The 16,798-nt window shown below is 35.5% G+C and overlaps 1 protein-coding gene across 2 annotated transcripts in view; it reads right to left on the bottom strand.

Annotated features, from left to right (window-relative positions):
- Positions 1–238: 238 nt before the first annotated feature.
- Positions 239–16,798, bottom strand: part of LOC142982149 (uncharacterized) — a 56,280-nt gene continuing 39,720 nt past the window's right edge. Inside the window, exons 3-6 of one of the 2 annotated variants that reach the window (XM_076128504.1) lie at positions 3,204–3,253; positions 2,210–2,405; positions 1,440–1,709; positions 239–1,357 (exon numbers count right to left, since the gene is read on the bottom strand). In XM_076128504.1, the coding sequence (XP_075984619.1) occupies positions 305–1,357; positions 1,440–1,709; positions 2,210–2,405; positions 3,204–3,253 (1,569 nt within the window). In that variant the 3' untranslated portion in view covers positions 239–304. The remainder of the gene's footprint in view (positions 1,358–1,439; positions 1,710–2,209; positions 2,406–3,203; positions 3,254–16,798) is intronic. The other variant, XM_076128505.1, reaches the window with a different exon arrangement.

The following is a 16,798-nucleotide window of genomic DNA, read 5'->3' as shown; positions in this document are numbered from 1 at the left end:
CGCAAACAATGCAATTTTGTGGTGAATATGCGTTTGAGTCCAAATAATGTCTTTCTAGTGTCTGTTTGCCGACATGCAGTTGCGGTTTTCATGAAAGCATAATGAATTCCAACGCTTGCTGGCTGCGGTTTTATTTAATGCTACTGGAACGATCATAAATAGTTATGTTTGTACTGCAAAATACATATTTTGCGGATATAATAATATTTTCAAGGAAGTACTGCAATGAAACAGAATGTAAACGAATATCACTATTTTATTTTACAATTCTATGTCTAACCTATTTACAGCGGGGTGAGTATATCTAAGGCGCATCGTCTCCTCGAAGGGGGAGATACTGATGACGTCTGCTGGCAATAGGTCGGAGAAGGCGTTTCGGAAGCATCGTCACTGACTCCACTGATGACCTGGACTGGGCATCGTGAAGGTTCACCGAGCTGACTGGGACAGGAGTGACCGAATATCCGGCCGCTACGAGTGCAGCGAATTCTTCAGGCGTATACGCTTTGTTGTTTTTAGGAGGAGGCAAGCGCGCCCTTTGTTCTTCTAAGCTCTGTCCATGTTGTTCAATGTTAACCTGATCAAGGTGTGGTTGAGTGGGCTGATCAATCTTTATGCTCTGCTCTCTGAGTAGTGGCTGAGGTCTCGCCAATTTCCTCGGTGCTAGGTTTTTGCTTACGTAAATTGCAGATTGAGGCGGCTTTGAAGATTCTAATCTTTGCTCCGGTTTAACCTGCGCTGGCAGCTCATATCTTGGTCGTTGGTCATTACCTCTGTAAAGAGGTCGAAGATAATATTGCTGTTCTCCAATAATCTGAGCAGGCTGGGGAGGTAGACCTTCAGCACCGATTGGGTCATAGATTTTAACCGAGTGCATTTTTTCGTGATCAGGGAAACGTTTTAAGTAAGCAATAGGTCTTTCTACACTCTGGCTTTGAAGACGCTGCTCCTGTGGCCTGATAACTTGTCTTGGAGCCTCGATAATTCTGTACTGTTTAGGTTGAGCTTCCTGTTGGTATTGGGGTACAAGTCTGTAGTTATGCTGGGCTCTCGGCTGTGGTGTTTGCAATTTGGGTGCTGGTACAATCTTAAGACCTTGGGTTTCGGGACGTTCGTATAAAATTTGCTGTGACACAGCTTGGCTCTGTGGGACAGTCACGTAGCGTAAAGCCTGGGGTACTCTTTGGGGTTGAGGAGCCTGGCGATACAAGGGTGACTGCTGTTGCGCTTGCTGTTGTTGAACGTTAGTGGTCTCGATCAAGTACTGCTGTGGCGCTGCTGGTGGCTGAGTAGGAGCTATCTGAGCTTTGTTACGAAGCTTAGATTTCTTGCTCGGTTTGGTTATGTATCTGTCCACCTGGAATTGAACACACGTAATTTTTAAAAACAATAAATTCTTGGTTCTTTTTTGGTTTAAAAAAGCAAATAATCACACTAACCTGCTGATATTGAGGTGCGACGCTTTGAACAGTAGAAGTCTGTTGCGAAGGTTGAGCGTGCTGAATGTGTTGTTGCGTATATAACTGTTGACGAGGTTCCTCTTGTCTCACTGGGGGTTGTCCAAGCAGAGCCAGCAGTTCCTGGTTGTACGCATCCCTGGCGTTGGCACCTCCATCACTGACCGACAAAGCTGCTCCAACCGAGGCTTCACCACCGTTTGAAGAGTAATCAGGACGAGCGATGACTGCATGAGAAGGCTGAAGGGAAACCTGAAAATACCAAAAGAAAAAATATTAAAGACATATTTACACGGTTTGCAATTTCCAAGATAACGAGGAATTCTTTAGACGTGTTTACTCGCCAAATATCGACGCAAAAATATCACAGCTGACAGCTGTCTGCTTGTATCTTAGGCAATTACAGTAACATACATTATTTGTTTGGGGCGTAGGTTGTGCTTACAACAAAATGTTTTCAGTCAACGAATTTCTTAAGACATCACGATATATTATTGCATAAAACATTTTTAGGAGCGATGTGAAATATTAATTATGATAATGTAAAAGTACTTGAAGGATAACATCGTCATGAAAACTTGCATGCAAAAGTTCTTTATCATATTATTTTAGCGAATGCAGAGTCCGCAATCCGCATTTCTTCAACGTGGTGGACTTAAGACCCAGCCTCTTCATCGTTCTGGCGGAGACCCTTGCTGATCTGTGGCACAGTCATGGGTTAAAAAATATGTTAGTAAGTGATTGGTATCAACCTGACGTGCCTGCTGTGGTTCAAGGTAGTAAATCTGTTGGAGATTCTGCTTATGCTCAGGCTGAGGGTTGCTGTACAGATGCTGCAGTAACTGGTTACTGGAGATAGGCGCCTTCCTCTCCGGCTGCAGCTCCAATAACTCCTGGGCGTTGAGTGAAAACACTTGCCCGGGGCGGTATTGTTCGGCGTCAGAACGGCTGGAAAGAAAAATAATATTTTTTTAAACAATGAGATTAGAACATAAAATAATTAAATTGGGCGAGTCATTCATATTTGATTCAGTTTTGATTTGGTCATTTCTTTCATAATAGGAATAATGGAAAAATAAAAGTAAGAAACAAATATAAATGTTGAAGGGGGTTACAATAGTTAAGTCACGCAAAAGGTTAAGTTATGAATAAAGGTAACAGTTTTATAATTTTCTTTAGACATTCTTGGCACAAAAAGTATAAAGCTTTTAATTTATAGCACTAAAACTAATTTATAAATTGCAGGAGACCGCATTTCTAGAAAGAAACGTCGCCAATATTGGCTTACAGCCATATAGAAAATAAATACTCAATTTTTGAGACAGATACATGAAATATAGCTCTTTAGTAAAATTTTATTTGGTATTTTTACCAGGTAATATGAAATGTTTGAAAATAAGAATGCTTTTAGCTACATAGAACATGTTATAAATGGTAAGTCACCAATAAACTTTTGATCTAAGAAATAGGTTTTATGAAGCTTTATCTCAAATTTAAGGCTAACTTTTAATCACTAGGCTTAAGTCCGTTAAGCTATCTAAGTACCTATGTTAAGTATGTATGTAAGATTCTATTCTGAACCAAAATTCTGTACCAAATTCAAATAACAGTCCTTAATATAATTATAAGGCAGTCAAATACAATTTGTATAAGTTAACGGATTCCTAATCGAATTTGTTCAATTTATTCATAATCTCTAAACATTGTTCAAAGTTTGGAAGTAATTTGATAGCTATTTGTATTTACCTGACAGGTTTGTCGTCCTCCTGGGGTTCTTCTACGGGTGCTACTTGTTCCTGTAAAGATACAAAACGGTGGGTAAATATTTAAAAAGGTAAGTTCAAAAGACATGAATTAAAAGGTAGCCAAATTCTTTGTTATATAGATTTATTTAACTCCAAAAATCTTTATGAAATTGCCTTTTCTAGATAAAAAGATTGAATTACTTTGTACAAATTTTATCTATGTGGGCTATCATCCTTAATTACTAATACAATATGATACCCATTGAAGTGGGACCTAGAGAACCAAAAATGATACCATTTGTAATTTAAAATGATCAAAAAAATAAAGTGAAATTTCTCAGGCATCTCTAACGTAAAGTTATCTACAAAAATAGCACAAACACCTGACCTAAATAACATCCATACATCATCTAGAAACTTTTCCCACTGGCCTAAGACGATTATGAAAAGAATAGAACGGAAGGACATCTCGCTCCTTGAATACAAAAGGGCCACAACTCAAAAAAAAATGAAAACCGTTTTATTGCAAAAATGACACCTGAACCGCCTATATTTTATAGTAAAAAAAAACCCCCATCATTTTTGCTTATATTATGGCTGCACTGACTTACTGCCCTTTTTGCATTAGCTCACTTTGACAGGTAATGTCAGTGCAAAATAGCCACTTTATGAGTTACGCCCAAAAATTTTACGCAAACGCACGTCGGTTGCGTCAAAAAGTGCCACAATCCAAAATATGTCTGTGTTGGATGCAAAATATCAGGTAAGTGTGATTATATTTTACAATACAAAACTGCCGTATTTTGGAAAACGTCCTTTTTGCATTCAAACATTAGTATTTGTTATTTTTTATTTTTTAATACAAAATTGCCATATTTGAAATACGTCCTTTTTGCAATCCAATATTAGTTAAGTATAATTATATTTTATAATATAACGGTAGCATATTTTGAAATACGTCCCTTTTGCATTAAATTATTCTGGAATAAATAATCATTTTTAGCGTGCTAGAATGGGAAGGCCAGAAATATGACCGTTTGGCATGATAATAATTTTAGTTTTCGTTACAATTTTAAAAACAAAATAATACATTTTGATCCAGGCAAAGGCAAGAGGCACCCTTTCCTTTCAAACTCCTCTTTCAGGGGTAAGATCCGACCAGTCCTATTTGAATGCGTCTAGGTCATCCCGCCATCTCCATTTAAGTCTCCCGCGTCTGCTATGACCATCCTCTGGCATCCAGTTGGTAGATATGCGGGCCCACTTTTCCGAATGCATGTGGTTAATGTGGCCGGCTCAGTTCCATTTCAGCCAGGCGGTCTTCTCTTCTACATCGGCTATGCGAATTTGGGAGCGCAGTATAGAATTTCGGACGTGATCTATTCTTTTGACGCATAATATACTACGCTCAATCGCTCTCTGGCTCTTTCTGGTTTTCCGTAATGGACCATGTTTAGGCAGCGTAGGTAAGGACGGGTAGTAGGTATAAACATGTCGACGAGCTTTCGCTTCAGTGACAGTGGAAGGTTACCCTTCATTAGCTCTTTCCTGGACCAGGATCTCTTTCAGGCACTTGTGACACGTTTGTCCAACTCTTTGTCCCGTCGGTTGTTAAAAGAGGTTATCTGGCCCTAGCAAGTGTACTCGTCGACATAGTCTATGACATGCCCGTCTACCTCGACCCTACGTTTTGTGTTGTTGGTCATAACCTGGGTTTTTGTACGGTTCTTACTTAGTCCAATCTGAAGGCTTGCCGTGCTCAGATCTTTGAGCATTGATTCGAGTTCCGATGCCGAAATGAGAAGAGGACTATGTCGTCTGCAAAACAAAGATTTGTTAACTGTTTACCACTTACAACTATGCTTTTGATTGCCATAACACCGCCAGGCTCCCGAAAATTTCTCCGAGGGTGCTGGTAAATTATTTGGGAGATAGCGGGTCTCCCTGTTTCACGCTTCTTTGGATTTGTCATGATATTGTTGTCTATTGCTTTGATGAGTTTGATGTATGAAGGTTCGATTCTACATAGTATCTTTAAGTAGGACTTGGATGGAGTGATGATTCTATGGCGGAATGAGTAATGCTGTCAAAAGCTTTGGAATAATCCACGAATGCTAAATATAAAGGCTTATAAAACTCAAAAACCTTTTCTATTATCTTATTTCTTTAATACTCCTGCTGCACTCAATCTACTCGTCACGTTACCCATTAATTCATGATGATGATTGATGTTTAATTTTACTAAATAATGAAAGTTACGCAGAAAGTTGATCTCAATAATTTTACTTACTTAATAAAAAGTTAAGATTTTATAATTTAGATTGTTTAATACAATGTTTTCCTGGTCCATTAAGTTATGGTTTTACTTATTAATTATTATTAAACCTTTTGATACGGTTTTTTTTACCAAAAAAGTACAATTAACCATTTTTATTTGTAAAACTGTGTTAAATTTTGACATATTTTTCATAATTTTAGTTCAAATTTTGAATGCAAAAGGGACTTATATGCTTTTTTCTCTTAATAGGTAACAGCTTTTACAAAGTTTATTTTGTAGATAGATAGAGCTAAAAAATACGCATCTAATGATATATTAACATCTTATATTTAATAAATAAATATATGAAATCTTATAAAAAAACAGTTTCAAAAATTTGTTTTGGCTCTCCTGTAAAATTTATAGATTTCGATTTGTGGCCCTTTTGTATTGAAGGAGCGATCTGCGTCAACCATTCCCACACACGCAAGAAAAAAGTGTATCAAAGAATCAGTTGCGGCCCCAACAAATTAGCGATGTGACAACAGCGCATGTCATAACATACGGCGGCCCGCAATTATGTATTACATTAGATGCGTTTGCGCCGGTGAAAGCTGAGGAAAACAAGACAATGCGAGCGATTATCGGCCATTTTCGAAACAGAGGGCGTGGCCGTCGCATGCGCCGATCACTTGCGAAACAATCTGATGTTCCTGGGTTTCTGTGTAATGATAGAAGGCAGTCTGAACTAATTGGAGACGTATTGGGCTAATTGAAATGTTGGTCAAGCGTGGTGTCTGTGGTAATGTTGAAGGAATTTGTTAATGAGTTAATAAGTGGGTGTGCGAAGACATCGATTAGTCTATTTGTGCATATAGGGTAACCTGTGCAAGCAGATTACAATAATGAAGGTTAGCCAAAACATGCGAAAGTTGTTGTTTACCAGACATCTCTATCGGGTAGATAAAATTCACTGCTTAACATAGATAAAAGTTACCTCTTTATAATATTGTCTAGCCATCGATATAAACACATCTATACTATAACTAGCTAGACAGTTATGAATTTAGGAGATATCATTACATAAACTAAAAAAGTGAAAGACTGAAAATGATCAAAACTCTATCACTATAATCGACTCCCACGATAAAATAATAAAAATATAGATAGTTAACATTAAAGTATAAGAAATGCACATTTATACGAGATCCGCATGACTGGTCTAGTCATTCCAGTTAGATAAGGCGATGACTAAACAAATCAGTTATGCTAATTTGAATTGAATAAGATACTTCTCACAAAATTTGACCAACAATGGCTTAGAGAAAGTATTAGGATTAGAGATTAACCGTGGGTGGATTGATTCATGTGTTTAAATGACTATTTCGATTTAGATGAATCATAATAGCAACGTACTTTCCCTGAATAAATAGGTATTATTTCAACACTCACATTTCGCTAATTACCATAGGTCCTCAACACAATAGTGATACGTTTAGAACGATTGTTGTAGCATATGGCAGATGATTAGAATATTGTCATACAGTAGGACTAATAAATGTTATTCGATTTCCATGACCACCAAGAGGCAGCAAATATCTTGAGGGCCAGGATTACTTAAAGAACAGCTTGTGAATAGTAATTGATTTATATAACGAAAATATTTGCATACGGCTAAAATCATCTGAAACCTCAAAAACAGAAGACCTCAATGATGGACATTGAACATGCCGAGGTAATCAACTTTCCAACAAACAGATTAATAAACAACAAATTACTATGAATGAATTCGGTGAATCATCTTACCGAATTGATTAGAAATGCATTAAAAAATAAACGTGACATTGAAACTGTATCATTGTTGCGCAACTATTGCCAAAATTTTCATATTCTTTGAATTTATAAGACAGTTTCTATTCGTATTTTCTTATTTATATTTGATTGTTCTCAATACCCGTTCGGAGCTTGGTAACGTACCTATTATGACAATAGTCTCACCCCTATTACGTGGGACTAACATTGTTAATGGTGAAACTTTAGTCTGTTTTATACACCTTTGCCTACATGTTTGGGTATAAAAGGCATGTTTATGTAAGTAATCCGTCTTATTTCTATGGATATTGCGAAATAACGGGACATTCCTATTGCGACATGTTATTAGGTGCAGTTTGCAATCAGCGTCATGTCTACTACTTACACAAAATAACTAGTGCAGAAGTTGGATTACAATTATTACCTCTGTTGACGCCGTTGACGGCAGTCACGAGCATGTAAAGACAAGGTGAGTAAACACATAGATCACGAACCACTGGCGGCTCTAAATAACGTATGTCTTAAGAGCTTATTTATCGAAGTCTCAGCAGCATGAAAAGGACTAGGTCGTGATTACAATCTATGGCTACAAAATTATTTATAAGTAGCAAAATAATATTTAGTTGACAATAAAAAAATACTCTAAATTGGTATTTATATAAAAGTAATATTTATTTTATTGTGCATTTCAAATTTGAATAGCTGTTGTGGCTGCTGGTTTCTTTATATCATCACAATGAGTTACAAAGTAAGTCCACTCGCCGCGGCTTTCCATCTGTCTGTTCGCGATAGACTTCAAATATGCCGAACAGATCCTAATGCGGTTTTTACCCAAAGATTAAGTGATTCCTGAAGAAGATTTTTAAGTGTATAATGTGTTAAGATTATCGCTTGTTAATCTATAAAAACAGCATGCCCTCACACACAGTTGCAAACTTAGATTCCAGTACAAATATGCGTGTTAGTTAATATAAATTGTTAACAAATCTTCTGTCCAACGTAATCTTTATTCGCGATGTTGCACCCTGACTGTTGCAATGCGTAAGTCGCTATTAAAATCGTATTAAGAAAGCCAGAGCGGATTGTTGTGACGAATTTCATAAAGACACTCATTGTTCCGTAGTAATGTTAGACAAATGGTCGGTTGTGTTGTAGGTATCAACTTGTTTTTCGTTTTCGTAAATGGTATGTGTGACTTTTATGATTTTCTTATTTAAAATATCCCTAGAAAGACGTGTACGGATCATATCGATAATGACCTGCAAAAAGGTGTCCATTACTCGTAACCGGTAGCCATGTGTAACAAGATGTTTGGATGGATGTGAAAGAAGCAAAGGTTAAAATTTTAAAGTTTGTGAGGACGTCTCAAGTGTAGTTGTCACGTACCAAGTGGTGTTTGAAGCTACACTTTTTCCTATGTGGGTAGGCCACATAGGAAAAAGTGATGATTTTATGTACGTAGATGGTACGATATTATTATTACCCTTTTAGTATTTTATTTCAGTGTTCGTAACACTACTATTGATACATGGAATATTTTCTATTGAAAGTTTTCACTATACAAATACCAGACCTTGTCAACAAACTAAATTTAATTAAGCGCTGCCCGATCCAATTGGTTGATCCGATTCTATCATACAACACAAACATCGTTTTAATAAAAATAACTTTGGAATTATTATACACAAATATTTATTTTATTAAAATTGTGAATGTTGGCTATGCTTAACCTTCAGGCTTACGCTTCTTATCAAAGATTTTATTTAAATAACTGTTCTAATACAGTAAATCTGTCTTGTTATTAATATTTTGATATACAAATTGTAAGCCATAATTGTTAATTTATATTAAGATTTAAAAATAATGAACGATAATTATACTATCCAATTATAAGACAAGTATTTAACGCAAAACAAGACGCGAAGGTATTATTAGACTACTTGATACTTGAATCGAGTTATTAAAGCGATTTAGTTATAATAGTATCAAGAACAGTCGACCACTGTTAAATTTATAAACTCAACCATATTAACATACCGAAATAAATAAAAAATGTAAAAAATAGACATATAAACTCGAAAAAAACTAATTTGGATTACTTCGATTACTTTGTAGTGCCGCAATAAATTAGATAAATACAGCTAGGACCGTGCCAACTAGATTACAGCAAGACCTATGTATACTGAACATTGAGCTGTACTGGCCTAAATAGATAGACAGAGAAACTAAGTGACCGCCCAGTATTTTTGCCCCAACAATTGGCAGTTGAAACTTCTACACAATACAATCACAAAAATGAAAATCCAAGAAAATAAATTAAACTACCAATTATTGTTGGCAATAATATAACGCGTTACCACGCAGCAATATTTTATTTAAAAACAAGATGCTTCACAGTACTTTATTATTATCTAACACGTCACCGTCTCGCCCTAAAAACTATTTTACGTAAAGATCACATCAAAGTCATGCGCCCTTTAATTCAGTACTGTAATAAACCTCAAATCTTTTAGTTAAACTTTATCTTGAGTTGAGGTCGATTTAACTTTAAAATTGTTAGCGCCTCTCTCAATAACCTCTAATTTTGAACAATTTTCTGCCACAAATTATACGCTTGGAAATTTAACGCATTTAATTAAGTTTTAGTCATTTATTCTTAGTGCTGTTTGAGGGCTGTAATTGTGTAACTATATTCATTATTTGATTTAAATTGTTACAGTCACATGGCCATCCACAGACACATACACTAAGCCTTTTTGTCACCTTTTTTGTATAGGTATTAGATTTGTGTATTAATAAGGTTCTAATTTCCGTGAAATGCGTTCATCCTTTATTCTATTTTGTCCCTCTATCTATCAAATAGCCTGTTTGATACCTACTTAACCAGCACTTCGAGACAAGTATGTAATTAACAAAATTTAACCGTTATTTGTTTCATTCAAAACGAATATGTGAGTTGTGAAACTAACTCTTAACATTTTTACCTATAGAAAAAGTAACAGACTCCTTCCACGATGAATTTTCTTTTGCAATTTCAAAACTACGTAGAAAGTTACAAACTACAAAATTCAAAACATTGGTTGGTAAATTAGCTATGCGCAATAGTAACTTAGTTCTCCCTAGCGAACAAGACTAAGGCAACAGTTAGCTTAATACGTAATTATCTATAAGTTAGACCCGAGAGATCGCGCTTACAAAGCAAGCTTAACTTGCGTTAATTAAACGGCCACTAATTGCTTGTTACGGATTAACATAATATTGTTAACTAAGCCGTACTCTATTGTGTATGCTAATTGGAAACATCTATAAATACAATATGTTGTAATACAATATGTTGTAACACAATATGTCTAGAGCCTTGGGAGTTGGCTGAAATTATTGTAGGATTAACTCTAATGTTTATTATGAAATTAAACATCTCGTTTTATGATCGTGTCATATTTTAAAATAAGGTAAAATACATTCAATATATATACGACAATATTAGTATCTAACCATAAGTAGTCGGTGCAAAAAAACACTTTAAAAATTAGCTATTGACGATAATTCAAGCATAATACCGACATTTGAAATATTTTGTAAATTTCACAGAACACTTATATTGTGAGCTCGCTAAAGGAACCCATACATAATAGAAAACTTATCAAAACACAATTCATTATGTCCCATACACTCAAACCACTGCAATTTCTAAAATGACCAAACATAACAATCAATCGATTCATTCACAAACCACAAACGACTCTAGAACAAAACGTTATATCACAAAATCATCATGACCATTATCGTTTAGAAATCTATTACTATAGTCCGACAACTCAGTAGAGAGCATTGGCATACACGTTTTATCTAGATAACAATAATACTAATGTGTGTTTTTTTAATCAACTAGCTGCATCAAACAGATCAGGAGCTGTACATAGGCCATTGAAAAGTTATATATACATATGTGTGTGACCGAAAACAAGGCTGGCGACCCCACGAATTCGAACTTAGGCGTCTACTGACCACCTCTCCCCCGCCTACACTTAAACCAAATAAAAATGCATCTTCTGAACTTTGCAAGCTAAGGTCTAAAAATGTTACATTTTAATCTATACTAATATTATAAAGCTGAAGAGTTTGTTTGTTTGTTTGTTTGTTTGTTTGTTTGAACGCGCTAATCTCAGGAACTAAAGGTCCGATTTGAAAAAATCTTTCAGTGTTAGATAGACCATTTATCGAGGAAGGCTTTAGGCTATATAACATCACGCTACGGCCATTAGGAGCGGAGTAACAACGAAAAATGTTACAAAAACGGGGATTTTTTTTTTATTCTTTCTTATGTGACGCAAGCGAAGTTGCGCGGGTCAGCTAGTGGACTATATAGGCCTGTGGGTCAATGATGTTCTAAATTCTGAGTTTTGTAAACTTCCGCCAGCCGTGAAGCTACACAATGCTCTCTGCTAAGTTGTTGAACTATACTATACTATACATAAGTGTAATGAAATGTTTTTATCTGTAATCTACCTTCCGCGGCATTAGTACGATAATAATATGCAAAATGACCACGTCCGCCTGTTTATCTTTACGTAGTGTAACGTGAATGAATACATAATTTTGTTTTGTATTACGTCTATAAGGGTAATGTGTTGAACGATCGATCAAACGGTTTTGACGTGATCTCTGAAAGAGTACTGAATCGGTGAATATTTTTAACACTATAATAGATGTTTTGAAAAGCTGCCGAATTGGTACTGCACTAGAGGTCGCCCGCGACTTCGTCCGCATGGAAACCCTTCTTGGGATAAAAAGTAGCCTATGTGTTATTCTGGGTCTGCAAATTTTATTGTAATCGATTCAGTAGTATTTGCGTGAAAGATTAAGACCATTAAATTCACGCTCTGTTTTATAGATTAATTGGTTCAATTATACAGATGTTGGCCATTTAAATTTATCAACATTTATAAATCCACGGAAGCCTTAATATCCTACAAAGAAGGGCTACACTACTTACTTAAATAAAGTTATTCACGGATGCAAATTAATTGTACGCCTAAGCTTACGATCACAGGCGGTTTCCGCTCCTAGTTTATTTCTATTACATGGCCATAATTTGCAATATCAGGAACATCCTGTTGCGTCGGCTTCCCGTAGCCCGCCTTAGCCTCAAGCTAAATAAATGTACTACTTATTAAATTAATGTAGTCATTGTCATGTTAACCTACTTATAAAGAATTATCTATATCTAGGAAAGATATATATTTATTTGATTTGATTATAGGAAAGATTAATTTGTTTGGTTTCGTAGGAAATAGTTCATTAGCTTATTAACTTCCACTCTCATTAAAATCATAAAATTTTAAGCCAGTTACCAGAATGCAACTATACGAACATAACCTACGTGTTTATATCTTATCAGAGTATGGCCGCGGTGTTCCAATAAACCTTGCCAAATTGCCATGTTATCTTGCCAAATGTTATTTTAATCGGATCATCCTTTCGAAAATAATACAAACTATCTTCAAATACGTAAAATTTTCATTTAAAAATAAAGATATGGTCCTTAAACCTCATAATAATAAGATCTGACCCCCGGTTTCTGAGTAAATTTAGCAGTAGTTTATCTATTCAATAGCGTTTTATTATATATGAATTTAAAGGCTATTGAATAGATAAACTAGCGCTTAATGTACCTCAGAAACCGGGGGTAAGTCTATTTTTTCCCTCTATATCTATGAAAGAAGCACAAGAAAACTTAACACAGACAAAGTTGCGTTGTAACACTAATCTTCGAACCCATTTCCCACAAAGCTCTTACAATCCAATACAAAGTATCATTGATAACACAGTCCGTGACGTTCAGTTTAAAGGACCGGCTACTTCGTGACAAAATCTAGGGCATAAAGTGAAAGGGCGACTTAGGACATTATCCACTGAGGTCTTACTTTATGGCAGAAACAATGTGCCAGTATCGAGGGGTTAATCTATCTGACCTATACGTTTATCATCGTTTGTAACAAAGTGTTATGGTACTTTGGTAGTGACTTACGATGTGTAATTTTGTATAGTTTTTATTGCTTGAACCGAGTGTAAAGAAGATTTACCTATACGGAGATTATTAATTCAGGTTATAAACTACCTGTGTACTAAATTTCTTCTCAGTAGCTTTTACTTAGAGTAGTTAAACATCAAACATACCTACAAAGATTCTCCGAAACTTTGTAATAATAGTAGGTCTGTAGTAGGTAAGTACGTTTATCTTCTATTAATTTAAAAATATATGAAGAGGCTAATACGCGGTAATCAATAGAGAAAAGTAAATGATTTATTTAATGCATGATGTAGGTAACTATACTCGGTTGCTCTCGGTCTAGAAAACGCTAAATATACTTAGATTTACTACGTCATTTTAAAGGAACACAACCTCAAATTTCCATAACATGAAAATGAACTAGATCAAATTAATACTGAATTCAAATTTTCCTGATAAAAGTAGTTATTATCGTAAATTATTTATGGGCTACAGCTAAGAAAACTACGTTATAATAACGGCTATACTTAAGAAACGATAGCTGAATATAGCTCGCGCTTGTAAATTAGCATGATATCAAATACCGGGTTAAGATAGCATCTTTATTGGCCTAGCGGCTGCCCGCAACTTCGTCCGCATAGATTTTAGTATTGTGCTCCACTCATATAAATTCCTTTTCTGGTAAAGCGTATATTTGTCAGCGTCCGCATCCTAATACGCATGTCATGTCTTTAGCCACAACGTAATGTTATATATCCTTCCTCAATAAATGGATTATTCAAAACCAAAGGAACGTCTAATTCAAACCAGTAGTTTCTAAGATTAGCACGTTCAAACAAACTCGTCGGCTTTATATTATTAGTATAGATTTATTTATAGATCTTTGCCTACTGACTTACACTTGATAAGTCTAACTTGTACTTTGATATTAAGCCACTGCATTACGATGGATTAAGGTAATGGGGCTCGGGAGTCATTAGGCCAATGGGTGATTTTATAATTAAGTTTTTGCATAACAATAACACAATTAAGAAAATAAGCCACGTCAAAGGCCTTAGGGCGGCTTGAACAACTTTGACACTAGGTTGACCACTAACCATACGATAAGAAGAAGATTAAGAAAATTTTGATGTTTTTAAAGTTAGTATAGATGTCGCCAAACTACTCAAACTTAAGTATGTGTTGTGAAATCAAACTGTACGTAAACTACATGCAGAAGACGCTTGATTGACTGTTCTACCAATAAGGCGATCAAAGAGCAATAAGCCCTCGTTACCGCGCCATGCAAGTTTTTTCTAAGTGGACGTTTAAATCGTTCATTATCATGTAGCGGAATTGTTCAAGTTGTTTAGTCGCACTTCACAATTGACAGTCTCTCCATCAAAATTCATACATATTATATACCTCTTCTTATTTTCATGATTGTATGTAGAACGCGCGAACTTTATAAACGTACAAGTAACTTTCAAGCAGTAATTTTTAAATTAAGTAAAAATAGCAGAATAAACTCATTTGCGTTATAAGTACACATACTTATTATCACGTGCGACTATAGTCGTACCAAATACTTATTTCTCCAAAAAAAGTTTATAAACATTTTAAGTATAACATGTTAAAGGGAACCAAATTTCTCGCGTCAATGTTTTCCCACGGCTCAGATTATTACTCTAACATATCATTCCATTCACTATAGCCCAGAAGAAATACAAGGCTAATTGGGTATAGTCAATGAATGATAGTAATTAACTAACACAATACTTACACATGAGTCATGATAAAATTACGCATGAATTTTCATTCAAAATCTTACTGTACTTTGTGTATTGAGACGTTTAAAAAAAAGAGATCACAAACCCTTTGCAACTTACTACTATTAAACAAAGCAAGTATGTGATGAAGACACCACATAGGTGCTCTGTTTACAAAGTAAGTCTAACATGAAGGTCTCATAAAGATTTCGGGGTACAAAATAAACGCAAAGCAACTTGACCGAAGAAATAAGCAGTCATTGTAAGAGAGCAGACGAGGCGATAAATAAATAAGTGTCCGTATAATTTCAACGCAGGCAGACAGTAGCGCTCGCCTACTGAATATAATCTTCCATATTTTCCCTGCATTCCCACGAGAAATGTCAGAATAGTTTATTCAGAACTTCATGACTTAAACTTTATTATCTTACACGAGCTTACGTGCTCGCGAGTGCGCCAACCGCTTAATTACAACAGACACGTTACGTTACACGTAATTGTACATTACTATCTTTTAAATTGTCGCCTATATTTGGTGTTCCGTTTCACATAATGTATTACTACCGCTATAATTGATATATAATCGATGTCTACCGGCCAAGGCGGCACTTTGAAACGCGGAATAGGAACATTATTTCACTAATCTTCCTCTAATCAACATTCTAGCACGGTTTTAAGTTAATAGAACACCAAGTGTATATTTTTGTGTAAAATTCAATTATGAATGAAACAGACTGTAAACGTGAAATTAGAGTCATCAATCATAAAAGTCGAAATTAAGAGTTTATTACTTCACCGTTTTGCAAATGCGTGCAATGTTATAAAACTTATGACTGCTTTATTTAGTATGAACATTTTTGAGTTGAGATCTTGCTCTGCTCATCTTTTGAGATAATAATCTTGTTTATAAATTGTGTATAATAATATTGTGTAATATGCATTTATAATAGATAGCCTTTCGAATGTTAATCTGGTGTACAATTAAGATGAAGTCTATTTATCTTATAGGTCACTGATTATCTTAGTCTGATAATCAACATGACTCATTTATTATGTAGGCGATAGACTGCATAAAATTGCAATGTAAATAAATGTATAAACGTACGAATTGATTTGCTTCGGGCATTGAGAGATTAAATTAATGGAGGAGGAAACTTCGACAGACAAAAACGCATCGTGGTAGTTTTCGGGGAATTAAGCGAACTGCGCAGTTTGGTACGCATTTCAGTTCACGAAGCTCGGTTACTTGGTTAACTTACTCGCACATTTATCGTCTATTGAAGGTGTAAAGCTGAATCTATGCTGTACGAGCCAAGCAAGATCAAAGCACAAGCCAAGCACAAATTCATCATGTGGACTGTCTTGCGAGTCTCAAACGAGGGCTCTTATTAAAAACTAGCTGACCCGTGCGGCTCCGCTCGCGTGAATGATTTTTTTTACTAATACAAAGCTTAATTATTCCTTAACAACAAAACATGCTTTTTTTCACGAAAAATATTCTCAAAATTATTTATATCTCATATAACTCGCGCTAAAGCATATCCGCCATTAAAACTGTTGCCATGACAACGGAATTTTGTTAATTCAATGTCATTATAATATTGATTATTCGCGACTTCGGTGGCGAAACCTGAATTTTCCCGGGAAATGCGTCATTTTCCCGGGGTAAAAAGTAGCCTATGTCCTTTCTCGGGTATCAAACTATCTCCATACCAAATTTCATGCAAATTGGTTCGGTAGTTTGGGCGTGATTGAGTAGCAGACAG

Source organism: Anticarsia gemmatalis, chromosome 21 (assembly GCF_050436995.1).
Source record: "Anticarsia gemmatalis isolate Benzon Research Colony breed Stoneville strain chromosome 21, ilAntGemm2 primary, whole genome shotgun sequence".
NCBI lineage: Eukaryota > Metazoa > Arthropoda > Insecta > Lepidoptera > Erebidae > Anticarsia > Anticarsia gemmatalis.
Note: the sequence above shows the minus strand (reverse complement) of the source record. Positions and strands in the feature narration are given on the sequence as shown.